This window comes from Cervus canadensis, chromosome 1, assembly GCF_019320065.1.
Source record: "Cervus canadensis isolate Bull #8, Minnesota chromosome 1, ASM1932006v1, whole genome shotgun sequence".
Lineage (NCBI taxonomy): Eukaryota > Metazoa > Chordata > Mammalia > Artiodactyla > Cervidae > Cervus > Cervus canadensis.
The window spans coordinates 71553379-71571658 of NC_057386.1; the positions used below are offsets into that span (position 1 = coordinate 71553379).

The 18280-nt window shown below is 39.0% G+C and overlaps 1 protein-coding gene across 7 annotated transcripts in view; it reads right to left on the reverse strand.

Moving 5' to 3' along the window:
* Positions 1–1167: 1167 nt before the first annotated feature.
* The window catches only part of SMAD1 (SMAD family member 1), an 88125-nt gene continuing 71012 nt past the window's right edge, over positions 1168–18280 (reverse strand). For all 7 annotated transcript variants that reach the window (XM_043485288.1, XM_043485243.1, XM_043485294.1 and 4 more), the window contains exons 4-7: positions 15415–15531; positions 12316–12537; positions 6654–6910; positions 1168–2541 (exon numbers count right to left, since the gene is read on the reverse strand). In XM_043485288.1, coding sequence (XP_043341223.1) covers positions 2398–2541; positions 6654–6910; positions 12316–12537; positions 15415–15531 — 740 coding nt within the window. In that variant the 3' untranslated portion in view covers positions 1168–2397. The remainder of the gene's footprint in view (positions 2542–6653; positions 6911–12315; positions 12538–15414; positions 15532–18280) is intronic.

Below are 18280 nucleotides of genomic sequence, written 5' to 3' on the forward strand. Positions count from 1 at the left end.
CCAGATCACCTGTGCCAGGAATGACTTAGTAGGTGAGGGGGAAAACAGTGCGGAGAAGATCCAAGCAAACACTGACCACGTACTTGCATGGCAGCTGTGTTTCCAAGGTATATTCACACGTATTTTCCTTCCAAAAGATCCTCTCCTCACCTTTGTGGCGAGGACATAACAACATTATCTCCATTTTACATATGAAGGTACAGAGGTTCACAGCAGTGAAACCAACCAGCAATGCACGTATGAATGTGTTATGACGGAGGTCTTCCATCTGACTCCCTACGCTTATACCATGATGTGTTTGGAGACAACAAGATGAAGCAGAAATTTCTGCTTGGTCATAGTTTGGAGAATAAATGAGGCTGATAAATACCCCGGGGAAAGAGGTACAAAAATGTACAGGAGAAACAGGGGGATCTGTTTGGCCAGGGAAGAATCTGAGTCTCCCCAAATTTGTGTCCTTCATGGGCCAACTCAGTGTTGGGGCTGAGAGAGAGAATGGGATCAGCCAGTCCCCAGGAGAGGGCAGAGGCAATCATTCTGTCCTGTTGCAATTCTAGTTTTCCTTCCTCTCCCCGTGTCACACACATCCTTTCACAGTCACCCTTGCATCCTCATCTGATTGGGACTTCTGGTTGACTGAGAGGTATCCACCAATAACAGCTGCTGCTGAAATTCCTCACATAAAAAAATCTTGTGCATTTAGATCTGGAATTCCAAGTTGAGCAAGTCTGTTTTTTTCTTCACATTTAAAGTTCCTTTATATCCTTTCTTTTCTGATTTAAAGTGACTTTGCTCTTTTGGGGCTTCCCAAGTGGCGCAATGATTCTGCCTGCCAACGCAGGAGACCCGGGAGACTGGGGTTCCATCCCTGGGCTGGGAAGATCCCCTGGAGGAGGAAATGGCAACCCACTCCAGTATTCTTGCCTGGAGAATCGCATGGACAGAGGAGCTCCTCTGTAGCCCATGGGGTCGCAAAGAGTCAGACATGATTTAGTGACCGAGCAGACATGCACTGCTCTTTTCATGACTAAGTCTCCCTGCCTCTGCAATTTAGTTTTCTAGTCATTTAGTTATGTTTGGCAAAGAATATTTGAGAAAAATCTCTCAAGAGAGTAGTGAATTTTATGAATCCTAAAATCTTGTGTGTGAAAAAAAGGAAACAACAAATTTTTAATCAAAGTAAGCAATAATGACAGGTTTATTTAAAATTTCCAGTAGAGAAAACCCACTAGTTGTGGAATAAAAGTACTCAATGTATGAGAGCGTAAGTGAATATAAAAGATTAGCAGAAGAAAAACAAACCAAACATAGTACAAAAAATTTTTTTTAAGTTTGAAATTGGTTTAAACAGGGATGTTCTTTAAATCCTCCAAATATTTAACAGAGTTACTAGGTTTGGCAAATAATTCACTTGAAAATTAAAGCCTATTTCTGTATTGTAAACTCCATAAAAGCTCCTTATTAAATTCAAGCAACTCCATTCAACTGGTATTGAAATACATAGGCAGTCAATTTCAGAATAGAAGGAATTATTCATTTGCTCTCACAGTTACATGAATTAACCAGCTGCATAATTTTTTTTTTTTTTTTTTTTTGGGAGAGGATGAGATAGAAGATGCAAAAAAAAAAAAAAGGATAAAATCTCTAAAAAATTGAAACACAGCAAAATTCAGACATTAGTTTGTTTCTTTAAAGCAACAAACTGAATTTTTACAGTATATTCTACATCTGTCTTTTCCCTCTCCCCCCGCCCCCTTCAATACTCCTAAACCCACTAGTCTAATCAATTCTTAGCTTTCAAATATTCTGTACATATATATTTAGCAAAGAGCGTATGTCTAACATTATTCTGACAGCATTATGGTCAGCATACAATTTTAGAAAGATTACTATGTATATCACCAAGATTAACCTTTACTTAAAAAACAAACAAAAACCTTTACTAAACGAATAGTTTTAAAATATTATGAAAACCCACGAAGAGAAGACTCCACGCAGGCTCTAAACCTGATAAAAACACACGTCAGAAAGACTATTAATGCTTAACTTCTGCCAAACGATGACCTTAAAGTGCCAAACACAAAAGACTCTTAGGATCGTTTTTCCAATAGGTGATTTGTCCCTGGCTTGGCCTTCTCTCCTTTAACTATACACAAAGTCCTGCTAAAAAGTATGCGTTTTAGTTGATTTTACAATCCAACGTTACAATGTAAACTAAACAGGTTCTTGATATCAACAGTGTGTTACCCCGGTTTTTCAATTTCTGAATCCAACAGTTGGTCACAGAGGTCAAGTATTGTCAAGGCTCCTTTGTCAGTTCAGATGGTTGTCTGACTCATCCATCCTTCAAGTACATGCAAGGCTCAATAGTTTTCCAGAGGCAGAAGCCTGAGGCATTTAAGACACAGATGAAATAGGGTTATGAGGTGAGCCCATCTGGGTAAGAACTTTATCCAGCCACTGGAGGGGGCCGTGCAGATGGATCTCGATCCAGCAGGGGGTGCTAGTAACATCCTGGCGGTGGTATTCTGCTCCCCAGCCCTAGAAACAACAGCAGAAGTCATTGAACTTGCTTGACTCAGTGGTTCAACGTTACGGAGCAAAAACAGCTCACACAACCAGACGCTCCGATTAAAGATATGGTTCTCTTCACAACACAGATGTGGACACATGATTTGGCAGACAATGTCACAGCTCCCCAAAGACCTTATGTGGATTCCAGATTAAGAAGTAACGTCTTAGGGGACTTCCCTGGTGGTCCAGTGGTTAACACTCCACATTTCCACTGCAGGGGACTCGGGCTGGATGGATCCCTGGTTGGGGAACTTATGATCCCGCATGTTATGCAGGATGGCCAAAAAAAATATTAAAAAAAAAAAAAAAGTACGAGTCTCAGGGAATGAAAGTTTTAAACTACATTTAGTGTTAACCACTCAGTCGTGTCTGACTCTTTGTGACCCCAAGGACTGCAGCCCGCCAGGCTCTTCTGTCCAAGGAATTCTCCAGGTAAGAATACTGGAGTGGGTTGCCAGTCCCTTCTCCAGGGAATCTTTCCAACCCAGGGATTGAACCCATGTCTCCTGCACTGCAGAAAGATTCTCTATCGTCTGAGCCACCACAGAAGCCCAAACTACATTATAAGGCTGTTGTAATAGCCACTTTGTAACTTTCATTTTCATTGCCCGTTATGTTATTGATACTATGATGACAGGTATTGTTAAATTCTTATCATCAAGAAAATAAGAAAAAAAAAGGTATGTAAGACAAACTGACATTCTGTTTCTCCCTATTCAGCCACTGACAGTTCCCCCGCAAACACAGAGCTCCTGACCTTTTGATCTCTAAGCAAATCTGGCAGAAGCACATAAGTATCCAAAAATCTATTAGTAACACCTAACCAGTGACTCAGGTCATTTGTATGAGAGGGTAGATTGCCAGAGACCTTCAGGATTAGTGAAGTAGGACATGAAAGTTGACAGAAGAAAAGTCTCTATGAAAAAGAGAAAAATAATTTTGCTACTGCAAACATCAAATCCTTACAGGTGTGGTGGACAATGGCATATGAGATACTGATAAACCCTTGTTTCCTGAGAGATGTCAGAGAAGGCTGGGTTCTCTTTATCCATCTCAGGAATTTTAAGAAATGTATTTGAATATCAGAACTTTCAGAAGAAACTTGAAATATGTGAACTGCATAGGTACAAACATCCATGCATCTGTACATATATCAACATACTGCTAATTTTAATTAAAAGGTTTGTTTAAGTGCATGTTTCCTGCATTAGACAGTAAGTTCTTTGAAGGCAGAGACCGGATCTCACTTACTTTTTATCTCAAACATCTAGCGCAGTGATTGGCGCAAAGCAGAAGCTTTAGAGATGCTTGTTGAGCTGAAATGACTTAGAATTGTCAGATATGGGGAGTTTACTGTGCAAATAACTTATAAAATACATGTTTAAAGTCCAAAATTGATCATCATCACAAAATAGTACAAAATCGGCTGTTAATATTATTGAAATGTTTTATATCCTTTCTCTAAGATGCTGAGGGAAAAGTATGTTGTGCTTATGCTAATAAAGAACAAGGCTGCACAGTGATCACATTTTTTGTTGCTAATGTAGTAAGTAGCTGCCCTTTATCATGTCAGCAAGAGGTTAAAATGTTTAACTCTCCAAATCTAGCTTCTCAGTCTTGTCCTTTGTAGCTTGTATAACCCTTCATTCCAGTACTTATCAATTTATATTACAATTAAACACAGACTGACGCCATCAGCATCTTGGAGGGAGAGACTTTAGGTGTTTTATCATCTTTGTATTGCTATTTTGGAATGGTGCTAAAAAATGTTTGCAGAATGAATGAAATGCTAATCTATTTTTAATGCATATCTTTGATTATAAACACTTTTTATTAGTGTAAAGGTGGTTTTCACTTGTGTAAAAGTAAATAATTAAAAATCTGTAAAAGTAAAATCATTAAAATTGATTGGGTAATCAATAAGAAATAAGTTTGAGAAGAAAGCCAACTGGAGCATTATAGTCATAAATTCTCCTAGACTGGTCCTTTGATAATAATAATGGACTCATCAAGGGACTCCAGTTATGACTGAAGTTACCTAACTACAGCCACCCATTTTAAAGATAATGAACAGGGGGATCAGGAAGGAATCTCTGGGCCTTAATCACACGACAGAATTAGAACATGGATCTTCATTTATTATATTTATATTTATTTATTTATATTATTTATTTATATTTATTATATTTATTTATTATATTTATATTATTATATTTCCTCCCTATCAATAAAAACAATAAACACAAACAATGCTGGCAAGTCACTGTCCTAATTTTAAAATTCACTTTAGTCAAAATGCTAAGTCAAAAATGAGGGACTTCCCTGGTGGTCCCTGATGCTGGGAAAGATTGAGGGCAGGAGGAGAAGGGGATGACAGAGGATGAGATGGTTGGATGGCATCACCAACTCAATGGACATGAGTTTGAGCAAACTCCGGGAAGCCTGGCGAGATGCAGTCCAAGAGGTTGAAAAGAGTTGGACACAACTTAGTGATTGAAGAACTATAACTGGTGGTCCAGTGGTTAAGACTTTGCCTTCCAATGCAGGGGCTATGGGTTCAATCCCTGGTCAGGAAGCTAAGATTCCACATGCCTCGTGACCCAAAAAACCAAATGATAAAACAGAAGCAATACTGTAACAAATTCAATAAAGATATTAAAAATGGTTCAATTAAAAAAAAAGAATAAAGTTTAAAAAAAATTAAACCATGCACATTAATAATGGATGAGAAAGCTCTTGGTAGTCTCATAGGTATACAGTATATAGGAAAACCTCTCTAAAAGGTAGGAAAACCTTCTTCAATACTTGAAAGGTACCAGACTTGGCTATAAGAAACTGCTGAATTATGTTTCAAGAAAACAAACACTAAGAGAACACAGTGAAACTCCTAACATGACTCAGAGAAGTAGAGAAAAAACGATTTTCAGGGAAAGTTATCTTTGATGTAAAGGATGATTAACAAAGTAAGGTTCTGAAATTATCCTCTGTAATAAATTCATCACAGAACAGGTCTAACAACAAGTTCAGTGAGCTTCTGAGGAGAGGACATGAAAGGTGATTGCCTCGCCCAAATATATAATTAGTTTTGCTACTCAGGGTAACAGAGGAGGAAAATCTATGTTTGAGAATTCAGAGACAAGTCAGCCACAGTAAGTTGTTGTTGGTGGTGGTTTACTCGCCAAGTCGTGTCTGACTCTCTTGTGACTCCACGGACTGAAGCCCGCCAGGCTCCTCGGTCTGTGCGATTTTCCAAGCAAGAACACTGGGGTGGGTTGCCATTTCCTCCTCCAGGGGATCTTCCTGACCCAGGGATTGAACCTGTGTCTCCTGCGTTGCAGGTGGATTCTTTACCACTGAGCTACCTACTGACTTATAAATTTAATCAGATATTTGAACTTTTTTTATACTTTGATGGCATCTTAAAATTTTTAGTTCTCAGAGGCAGAAGAAGAGGCAGCAAAGAGGTCAATTGTAGTGCACAATGTCTGTAACCTTCACCCTCCTCAAACCTAACAGCACCATCTTAGCGCTGAGGCAAGGGCTTTATTAAACTCTTAAATTATAACAAAATCACAAGCTTTGCTGGAACCACTAAAAAAAATCCTCGACCAATCAAACATAAATCCCAGTGTGATGAACTTTTGCTTTGAAAAAAAACTTTGACTCTACAAAAAAAATCACTTGCTTATTGTTAAAACAAAAGCACCAAGTGTTTATCATCATAAAAATACTAACAAATATAGAATTAAAAAAAAGAGGGGTGTGTTTATAGGATTGATCTCATAAGACAACCATGCATTTAGAGTTTATATGTTATATATATAAAACATATTCTAATAATATTACAATAGATAAAATAGCGCTACTCAAATAAGGAAGTTTTTAAAAACCTGCTATTATTAACATTTAACACAACCACTCCTACATTCCAATGATATTTTCCCAATAGTTGACATCTTATTAAAGGTTAAAATGGCTAGATGATAAGTTGGTGTCTACAGACATGTATCAAAAGGATACAGATTTACATATAATGCAGAAGTGCATTAAACCCTGACCAGAGGAACAAAACCACTTACCTTCACAAAGCTCATGCGAATAGTACACATTTTTGTGAGCTCGTAGACCGTCTCGAAGCCGTGGTTCACAGACTGTGCCAGTAGCTGAGCAAACTCTTGGTTATTAAAAATTTTCAAACTACACCCACTCGGGATCTTGCAAACAGTAGTGGGGTGAAATCCGTGATGGTAGTTGCAGTTCCGACTTTGCACAAAAATACTACTGTCACTGAGGCATTCGGCATATACCTCACCTCCAACATAATAAAGATGAACTCCTGCAGGAAGACAAGCATACGGGGTGGTTATTATTGCTTTTCACAGCTGACAAGCATCGCTGTAGCTTCAGAATGTAAATTTACACGGTTATTAGATAAACATTCTCTAAGTCTTGCACAATTGATAAAATCTTAGTTAACAATATCAGTTATTACAAAGTCCATATGTCAACATGCATGTCTAGACAATTTCTAGAAAATATTTAATAACACAGCAAAGTGTATTAACCTGTTAACAGAGGGTAGCAATTTCATTTTGAAAAGCATTTAATGCCCTATTTGGCCATGGATTGAGAGCACAGTCTCACTTAAAAAACAGAGCATAATAAAGCTGGACTTGATTATGGGATCCTACACATATTCATCACATAAGCTCTCTTGTATTTATTTTGCAGCTAAGCCGTTCAAAAAATTTCAGGGTAAGGAAAGGGAGGATCAAGAGGAGTAAAAGAACCAGAAAACCACAGGTGGAGGAAGTATTGCTGAGAGCTGAAAGGAGGAAAGGTCCAGGGAAAAAAGCCCAGAAAAAATCTTTCAGGGTAGAATATGATCTCGCTGAATTATCATCTGCTCCAAACTTCTTCCGGTGAGATCTTGAGTGACAGGAGTGTAGGAAATTGATCTTATTCAATCTTAAAAAAAAAAAAAAATGAAAGGGGAAAAAAAAAAAAAAAACCACTCTGACAAAGCCCCGTATCATTACAGGCCACCAAGCAGAGTCACATCCCACGTGTTTCAACAGCGGACCTTGCAGGTAACTCTGGCAAGGCTTAGTCAGCGCCAAAGCCATTGTCTCATCCAAAATACCGTGTGCTGTGTTTATAAGTACACACAATGGCTAAGATTCCTGTAACAATTACATCGCTGCTGGAGCAGAAGCCCATTTTTCTGTCTGATGTAGAGAAAACAATTTGAGGGGGTGTGTGTTTGTTTTTTTACTTTTTTCCTGATTATAAAAATGAGGAATTTTCATTTTAGGAAATTTAGAAAGTAAAGCAAAGTATAAAGAAGCAGAAAACATGATCACTCCTTTAGTGGCCCAGAGGTAATAACTATGAATACACATCATTTTGGGTCTTGGGTATCACCAAACTTTCTTTGCAAAACATTTAACACATTTCCATGACTGAATGAATACAACAATTTATTTAAAGGATTCTCCCGTTACTGGACCATTCTGTCAATGCTAATTTTCTGTTTTGATAACAATGCCATGATCAATGTTGCCGCATAATTCTTGGTAATATCCTTAAGAGAGACTCCTGGAAGTTAAGTCATTGGATCGAAGGCTTTTGATTCACTTTGCCAGAGTGCTCATGTCAATTTACATGTCTCCAGCAGCAGATGTATACCTTTCTCATTTCACCCATGCCAGTACTGAGTTTAAAACACAACAAAATTCCCTTAATTTATAGCTGGAAAACAACATTGTTTTAATTTGTACGTGAGTCTGGATATGTGCTCCTCTGCTTACTCACCACCTGTGTTTCTCTTGTGGATTTACTGTTCATATTTCTTACCTATTTATCCACTGGAGTTCCAGTATTTTAATATTTTTTATGAGCTGCACATATAGGAAAGATATAAATAATTTATTTCCTATTTGTTTCCCTGCCAGTCCTTTGTCTTTTAATTTTGTTCATGCTGTTGTTTTTCTTTAACCCACAGAAGTCTGAAATCTCTAAACAGACAAATCTCTTGTAAACTTTTCTGTTGCTTTTTATGCTTAGAAAATCTCTGCCTCTCTGATCAGCATGTTTTCTTCAACCTTTTCAATAGCTTGAATTAAAATAATTCAACTCATTAACCCACCTGCATATGTGGAATGAGGTCAGGATTCTTACTCTTAGTCTCCCTGCAAAGCTAACTTTGTTATTACAGGACCGTTGAAACAGTCTACCAATTTGCTATGTTTTACCTAACACACATTAAACTTTTATATATAGTACAGCCTGAATTTATTTTATTCAGTTGCTTTGTCTACTAATTTAACTGTAGCTTCATAATCTTTTATTAACCCTCACCTCAAGATTCTTTTCTTTACTCCTCCATTGAGAAGTTTAGCTATTTTCACTAAATTATACCCAGGGATCCAACCCGAGTCTCTCAAATTGCAGGCAGATTCTTTACCATCTGAGTCACCAGGGAAGCCCCTTTAATACACACTCCCAGAAAATATGCATAATATACATCTTCCAACTTTCAGAAAACATCACACTGTGATTCTGACATGGATTGTTTTAAACTACGAATTAAATTAGGAAGAATTAGAATATCCTTATAATGCTCTCACAATATTAAGTCTTCTCTTTAAGGAACACCGACTGCCATTTATTTATTCAAATTTTCTTTCTCTCTCAGTTAAATTTGGTTTTCTTTATATAATTCTCATATATCGCTGGTTCAGGTTATTTATGCATTCTGTTGCTACTTAGAATGTGATTTTTTTTCTCTCCATTATATTTTTCTAACTGGTTATTGCCAGATTAAAGAAAACTGGCATACAATTTCTAAAAATAGATTCTTTAGCAGTTTCTAGATAAACAATCCTATCATTTTATTAGACACAATCAGCGTAAGTAATTTTGAATGAGTAAAAATGGAAAGACACTCATAAGTTTCTGGTATGACTGAAAATTAATAAAAACTTCCTGGAAAGTAATTTGGCAAAATACATCAAGAGTTTTTGGCCTTCTAATTTCACTTCAAACCCAATCCCACGAATATTATCAATCAATCATATCATCTACAAATAATGGTAATTTGGCTTATTTCCATTATTTATAAATCTTCATTTGAGTGCTTCTAGTCAAGGCATATGGAACAATTTTAGCAGCATTCTCAGAATCCGTGTTTTCTTCCTAATTGTTATTAGGAATGTTCCAGAGTACAATGGCTTTTTACTACTGTGCAGTAATGGTCAACTTTAGAACGTAATGAAAAATATGTTCCTCTGTCCCAAATGCATGCAAAACTGTGTTTAGATACAGTTTCAGGGGTTTACAGACCACAGGAAGATATCTATATGCTATGAACCTTAAGTTCTGGCATTCCATCATTAAATGTGTAGTTTAGATTTTTTTTTTTGCCTTAACCATACTAAGGAACTATCTATCAATTCCTGCTTTAAGAGGAGTTATTTTTGTTTCCAGGATTAAATGCTCAATTGCATCTCCAATGTCTTTTAAGGATCTATTAAATAACCTTTTAATTTGGTTTAAATTTCACAAGAGGTCATTTAAAAAGTTTTACTCTGGAAATAATTTCAAACTTATAGACACAGAACAAACAACAAAGAAAAACAGAACAAAGAACACCCATATAACCATTATCCAGATTCATCTGTTGTGACAATTTACTCCATATGTTCACCACGGGTACCACCCTCCATCTATTCTTCCACACACACCCTCATATACACACACGTGTGTATATATTCTGACAGAGGACTCTCAGATGGATAGATGTCTCTCTCTATTGATCTATAAATGTAAAAGACATATATGATTTCTTCCTGAACCATTTCACGATGGCCCTTTACCCCTATGTATGTCCTAAGAACAGGAGTCTTCTTTTACAAGCCAGTACAGTTAGCAATGCCAGTACACTTAACATTGATATACTATGTCTATCCTTTCTACCACTCATATTCTAGCTTTGTCTGCTAACCCCAAGAATAACTTTTGTAGTATTTTTTCCCCGTCTGGTACAGGATCATGTCCAGGGTCAGATTACTACAGAACTGTGCTATCTCACTAGCGTCTTTTAATTTGGAATATTCTCACATCTCTGTCTTTTGACATTGAGATTTTGGAAGAATACAGTCCCTCGTCACCCTTTTTAATACAGTGTTCCTCATCTGTGGTTTGTCTGAAGGTACCCTATGATTAGATTCAGATTTGCATTCTCAACTGGAATTCTCTGTAGGTGATGTTACCTCCTCACCAGGGTACCACAGCTGCAGACATGACAGCCATCTGTCTCTCACTGGTGATGGTTATTTTGATCACCTAGTCAAGCTGTTCTCCAATTTCTCCATGATACAATAACTGATTTTTACTCTCCCTTGTAAGTAATAGGCAGTCTGTGAGGAGATACTTAAAAATCATACAAATACCCTGATTCTCATAAAAAAATTCTCTCTATACTTAGCATCCATTGACAATTCTTGCCTGATGGGCTGCAAAATGGAGACTTTCCACCACCTCACACTATATTTAGCCATCAGCTTTCGCCAGTCATTTACTTACCTATTATTGGTATGGACTTATGAATTACTATTGTTCTCCAGTGGTTTAAAACTCATCACTGTATTTAATTATTTCAGTGTTACAATTATCCAAGTTGGCAGTGGAAATCACTCCGAGTTGGTTCCTGTGACATGTCTCCATCGTGCGTACATAGTTCTTTACTTTTGGACATAACAAAACATTCTACGCTCATTTTGTGCCCACCTGTTCCAGCCTTGAAATCAGCCCTTTCTCCAAAGGCTGGGTTCCTCTCTAGCAGCATGGTGTCAAGAAAAGTTGATCTGATCACTGGATGTGCTTACTACTGCTGGGTATCTTTGCCTCTTGACCCTTTCAGCAATAAAACTTTCACAGGGTTTATTTTTCCCCTCCTCCACACCTCTACGTCTCTTATACCACAGTGAAAATCCAGGGTCCCCACAACATCCACACATTTAGTCATTTGCTTAATTTTATAATATGAATACATCTTAAAGTTTCATAACTGTTTCTTTCATTCTGCCACTAAATAATCAAGACTACTCAAGCGAGCTCAGGATATGTTTGTTGGCACTCTACCTTACCTGGCCCAGGCCAAGGATATGCAAATACTATGTTGGTCGCCCAGTTGTGTCTGACTCTTTGCGACCCCATGGACTGCAACTCACCAGGCTCTTCTGTCCATGGGAATTCCCAGGCAAGAATACTGGAGTGGGTTGCCATTTCCTACTCCAGGGGATCTTCCCAATCCTGGGATTGAACCCAGGTCTCCTGCATTACTACTATATTCATGTTATTTTGAATTTTTTTTTCCCCAGTAAGTTAATGTATTCCACTTAAAATACATTAGAGTTTACTTGTTTGCATTTGCTTTTAGTTTTAGGTTGTAAAGAATTTTTAACAGCTATTTCGTTCTGCAGCAAAACATATGACAGAATAGTATCCCCAAATAGCACATCACAATTTCAACTAATTAAATAACAATTATGAGTCAGTAGATCACAAAAATCACTGATTGGGAAATGAACTTCCTGATGACACAAACTGAAAAACTATTTATAAACTGGAGCAGGTGTATGTTATCTGGCGTTGGCTCCAAGAATGACTGTCGTTCAGTCCTGGGGGAAGGAGAACACGACAGACAGACGTTCAAGGGAAGCTCCAGTGAAGGCTCACCTTTCCCAATGTGCCGCCTGGTGTTTTCGATGGTGGAATTCCGGTTAACGTTGGAGAGCAGCCCGAGGCAGAAGCGGTTCTTGTTGTTGGAAGGATCGGTGAAACCATCCACCAGCACGCTAGTGGAGGAGGCGTGGAACGCTTCGCCCACACGGTTGTTGAGCTCGTAGTAGACGATGGAGCACCAGTGTTTCGGTTCCTCATAAGCAACTGCCTGAACATCTGTAAGAAAGGAAAGCTTAGAGTCAGCCATGAGGAGTGCCCCGGGCGTTCGAAAACTGAAACTGTGGCGTAAAGTTGGCTCAGGGTCATGGAATGAAGACGGGACACAGCCACCTCAGGTACAGAGTTTATCTCTGATCTCGGAAGCAGGGACTCCTTGCTAAGTGGGGCATTCACCTTTCATTGGAAGATAATTTTCTCTGATGGCTATCGGATCAACAAGACGACAGCTAAGCACTCCAGCGGTATGTGCTGGACACTCCCGGGACACTGCTGGCTCTATAATTTGCCAAAATGGAAATGACCCCACCACTGACCCTGGCTCACCATCTAAAGAAAGGCAACAAGTGGCAAATGAAAAAAAAACAAGTGGAGAGAGAACAATAGAGGACAGGAAATATGCCAAAGGTGCTGGCACAAAAAAGGAATGACTCTGGACAACGCCTCAGTATGCCGATGCTTGTTCAAAGCAATGAAAAATCAGTTTCTAATTATTGATAAGAAGTTACTTGACTTCACGCCGCCAATAACTCTCACAGTTACAGCCGTGCTCCAGTCCTCAAACTCAGGAAGAAATCTTGCCAGCTGGCCATTCCTCCTGGATGAATCATATCTCTCTCACCCAGATTTCATGCTAACTTCCTTATATTTGCTTTAAGTCATGCAGAGCAGGTGTGTTTTGTCTCTCCATTCCCAGAATGGGCCAACAATGGAAATTACCCAACTTTACTGACAGGATGCAGCTTGTTAAGTCAAATCTCTTAAGACTAACAAATTTCCAAACAGAACATACTTCTAAACATTTGCAGCTAAAAGGTTCTAAAGATAAGTTCCTTCTGCAGTAAAACCTCTTCTATCACTGCTTTAGAGATTCCAGGAATACAAACCATATATTTCCACTGTGCCAATATGTAATGATCTGAAGTTTTTTTATGAAGCCTGGAGTATACAATCATTAAAAAAAAAAAGAAAGAAAGAAAATCCATGTTGGAAGCATGAACTCTGTTAAAGGAGAATGACCTCTGTTTTCTGAACATCAACCTCCATGAATATTAAAATGCCCTTTACTTTAGAATACGGTAAAGAAATTAAGAAAAATAATCATTAAAAAAATCCATCCATACATTAGCTGCTTTATACACTTAAGCAGGTGAGTTGAAAACAAACACCATCTTCCCATGATTGCTAAGTGTCATCCCATGTCAATCAGCTGTTCTGTCAATTAGCAAGGTTCTTTGAGATTTACAGGTGCCAAATCTTAAAGAAGGCTGCAACGTCATTAAAAGAAGGCTTTAATCAGCTACCAGGATCAAAGTACTATTCACCTAGCTTGGAGACTGACAATTTTTTTCTGTAAAAGGCCAGTAAGGTCTTAGAGGCCATATGGCCTCTGAGGCCGCTGTTCAACTGTGCCCTAGCTGTGCGAAAACAGTCACAGATAATACGTAATGAATAAACATGGCTGTGTCCCAATAAAGCTTTATTTATACAAATAGGCAGCAGGCTGACGTGGCCTGTGGGTTGCAGTGTGCTGACCCCCTGTTCCAGGAAAACCACCAAGGTTCAACAAAGCCAGCAGTCCTTAGAAAAACATTAACTGTAAACTTACTTTCTAATGGGGAAGCAATTTTAAGCCATTTAAAGGAAAAATCTGAAAGCCGATTAAAGGTCTGTTTTCCGAAATCAGACAGTATGGGCTTAACAACCATGGCCGCAAGTGCACATGCTCGTAACCATTTCAGGCTGTGCCCATTCTCTTCTGTTCCCCAAATACACATTCCAAAGATGTGTGAGATAGGAGTGATTTTCCCCAACCAGAATCTTTGTCAGCTCATAATTGTATGTTTGAGAGGATGTTTCACAGATTATAAAAATCCAGAGTCAGTAAAAAAATGAAACACATAGCCAATAAAAAAGATATAAGAAATGTTTACACCTTAAAAAGGTGTAACTTCCAATTTATTGCACTGCACATTGAAGGAAAGTTCTCTGAGTTCATCATCAACTTTGAAAAACTTAAAGAATATCAGCGACTTCTGACAAAGTCTCAGGTTATTTCCAGTCCTTTACTTAAAAAAGTGCTAACAATGAAATAAGACATACCTAATAATGAACTTCTATTTTAACTTCAATTTGCATTGTTGTTGTTTAGTCACTAAGTCGTGTCAGATTCTTTGTGACCCCACCGACTGTAGCCCGCCAGGCTCCTCTGTCCATGGAATTCTCCAGGCAAGAATACTGGAGTGGGTTGCCATTTCCTACTCCAGGGGATCTTCCCAACCCGGGTACTGAACCCGTGTCTCCTTCATTGTAGGCAGATTCTTTACCCCTGAGCCACCTGAGAAGTCCTTCAATTTGTATTAATTGAAACATGCACGCAGGGAACAAATGCTATTAGTTTGGTTCAGCTGCCACTATGCTAGATGAGGGCCAGAAAGAAGATGGGGCTTATGAATATTTATCCTGACAACAAAAGAAGCTTTTGGAAAGCCTTGTTATATGAACTTTTCATTTTGGAAATCACCAGTGAAAACTCTACTTCAATTTTATACTGACTTTTTCTCCCCCTCAACATCCCTTTGTCTTTCACTTAAAAATATTGTTTTATCATCAATTTGGAAGTATTAAGTACTAAGGCTCTAAACAGATGGCTGCACAATTATATTTAGACTTTCATTAGCTAAATCGGTGTGTCTGTTCTTCATATAAAAGGCTTATTTGTAATCCAAGGAATCTTCCTACTAAAATTCTCTTACTGTAAGTGCTGTTTTTCAAACAGCTATCTTTTTCAAGACTAATAAAAATTTGTGAGAGAAAGCAACATTTGGACAAAGAACTTCAGACTCTAAAAAGAGAATAAGCAGCAGTTCATCTTACCTCCTCTGTTGATTTCTGAGGGCAGAGAAGGCGCCATCATATTTGTGTCCATGGGTTGAGAGCCATCCTGGGTCATAGGGTCTTCAGGGGGCAGGTAAGCAGGTGGGGGTGTATCTGCTACAAAATTTGGAAAAAAAAAAAAAGATCTGTTTATCCTTAGTAAACACACAAGCACACAAGCTTAAAACATATATTCTCTTCCACGCCGAAATTCTTAAGAAATTAAGTAGCCACTTCACCCTCCCCATCTGAAGACTGAATGATACAAACATTGGGCTTGGTGTATGCTTTTTGAAAATGGCTACCATCTCATATTCTTATATGACTGTAGTGAAAATTCAGTGGGAGGAAAGCATCGTATACCAGTGCTAGAAGCTGTCTGCTTACCCAGGATCACTCCTCTTTAAAACAATCAGAAGAGCATTTAAACGTGCTTGCACACAACCCACTTTCAAAGGACCTCTGCATTTTGTCATTTCCCTGGTGGATGGAAAACTTTTGAAAGCTACACAGGACTTCTTCAGAAAAGGAGCTTCAGGGTCTCATGCATTAAATCTATGGGCTCTTAGGAATTTACCAACTGAGTTTCATGACAGCCAACTTACTGACTCAAACTGTGAATTTCCATGACTTCAAGAAGTCTGCTAGGACCACCTAACTTCCTATCCACTCCTATCACTAGCCTCTAGCAGCAGAATAAGAGGAAATAAATCAGTTTGTCAGACAATCATCTATTTCAGAATTTTTGCGTACATTTCTTCTGGAAAGTTCACAATCAACTGGCAAATAAGACGCAAACAACGTGATTTTTGAAACAACACTAACACAAGTCTTGTGCTTTCACATTTTTCACTTTTAATTTTTTTTGATGTGGACCAATTTTTAAGTCTTTACTGAATTTGTTACAATACTGCTGCTGTTTCATGTTTTGGTTTTTTTTGGCCATGAGGGGGATGTGGGATCTCAGCTCCCCATCAGGTATTGAACCTGCAGCCCCTGCACAGGAAGGCAGTTTTAACCACTGGACCCCCAGGGAAGTCCCAGCCTTGTACTTTCTTAAGTAAAATAAAGGGTATGGCTTTCCCACAAATAATCCTCTGTGATGGAAAAACAAACTCCTCAAGGGCCATGGCGAGCCCATGGTACCATCTAGCACATACGACAGAGCAGGAGAGAGTTTTACCTTAACCCGTAGCCTGGATGAGTACTTGACACCACTCAGGGCAACCGTCAAAGAGAAAAAGCCAACACGGCTCTTGCAGAGTTTCTCAGTGATTTCCCAGAATGACTCTCCTGCTGAATCACACCCTGGCCACTTCCACCGTCTCCCCCAACCCCCACCCTCTGAGCCCCCAGCTGCTATGAGCTAGGCCCCAGAGCACAGAGACAGGACCCCGGGGACCTGATCCGGATGCCTTTTCTACCCTTTCTACAGCTTTTTAAAATTCAGCTTCTTCCCTGCAGCTGTAACACTGCCTCTGTTTTATTTCCAGCCAAAAACGAAGACAAAGAGCCTCCTCTGAGACCAAATCCAATAAATTTCTGCAAGCAGGCTGGTGAAAACTTCATCAACCCCCTGTGGCATCAGCTCCGGTGGGAAGGACCGGATACTATGGGTGATGCTCTGCTCTCTCCATGAGGCCCTCCTCCCACCCCTTCAGCTTTCTCTGCTCCAAGTTTTCTCTACTTGGCCTGGGCCTTAATCCCTGACAGCCAGGGACAAGGTGTAAATTCAAGCAATAATCTTCAGTATTTTCCACTCTTGGGGCTACCCTGAGTCTGCCACTGCTTCAAAGCTGCCCCAAACAATCTCCTTGCCTCCAACCTGTTCCTCAAACTCAGTGGGTCCAGGAGGGGACAGGAAATCACCAGATGATATGAGTTGGATTTTGAAAGAAATCTATCTCCCATCCTCATCTTAAACAGTTTCTGATTGAAAAACAAGCAAGTTCAATATAAACAGGCTTAAAATGTAAAAAAGCACTAAATACATAAATAAAAGACACGAATATCAAGTATGGGCCACTTTTCAATTTTTGAGAAGACACTAGCTCTGCTATTGGATTCAAATTTGCCCCCAAACATTTCAATATGTTAAACATGCTTGCCCACTCCTTTTCCCTTCTTGAAATGTTAATAGATGTCAAGTGTATCTTTGCTTAATGCACCCCCTGTGAGGCTGACTGGCTAGAAATCTGGCACTAATCATTTTTATTGTTCTGAGATGCTGGCTTATTAACCTATAACTCGAAAAATATAATGTCCTAATTAATCATTTAATTGACAGACATTACACCCTCAGAGAAGGCTACAAAAGGATAATGGTCTTTTGTCTTTGCTAAGTTAAACAAGCAGATGGTTTCCAGTACTTCTGTTGCAAGTCCTTTGTTGTTCAAGTGTATGTTTCTCAGGATTACATCACCACTTAAACGAATTTAATTAAGTGTGTGGGGGTGTGTGTGTGTTAGATCCCCCAGGAAATATCTTTTCTGAGGTTGCACTTATGACAGGGTTTTTTTTTCCCCTTGCATGAAAACAGCAAATGTGTGTGGCGTGCTATTTTTTTTCCGCTCGCTTTTATCAAGAGCAAAGGCTGGAACAACCATGCCACTCCCAGAAGGATGCAGCTGTTTCAAAACCTTCCAAAAATCAAACACGAAAACATATTCAAGCATCTGTGCTGGACAAATAAAACACCGCCTTGCTTGGCTACGAGGTGTCTCCTTTCATTCAAAGTTGTATCCTGCGTTTTAGAGCACGGTGCCATGGCCCAAGGCTTGCGAGCTCTCCCCGTTCCAGGAAACCCGGCTTCTCCACGGCACTGTGATGACGCGTCTCACTGACCACAGAACATCACCGAACGCGG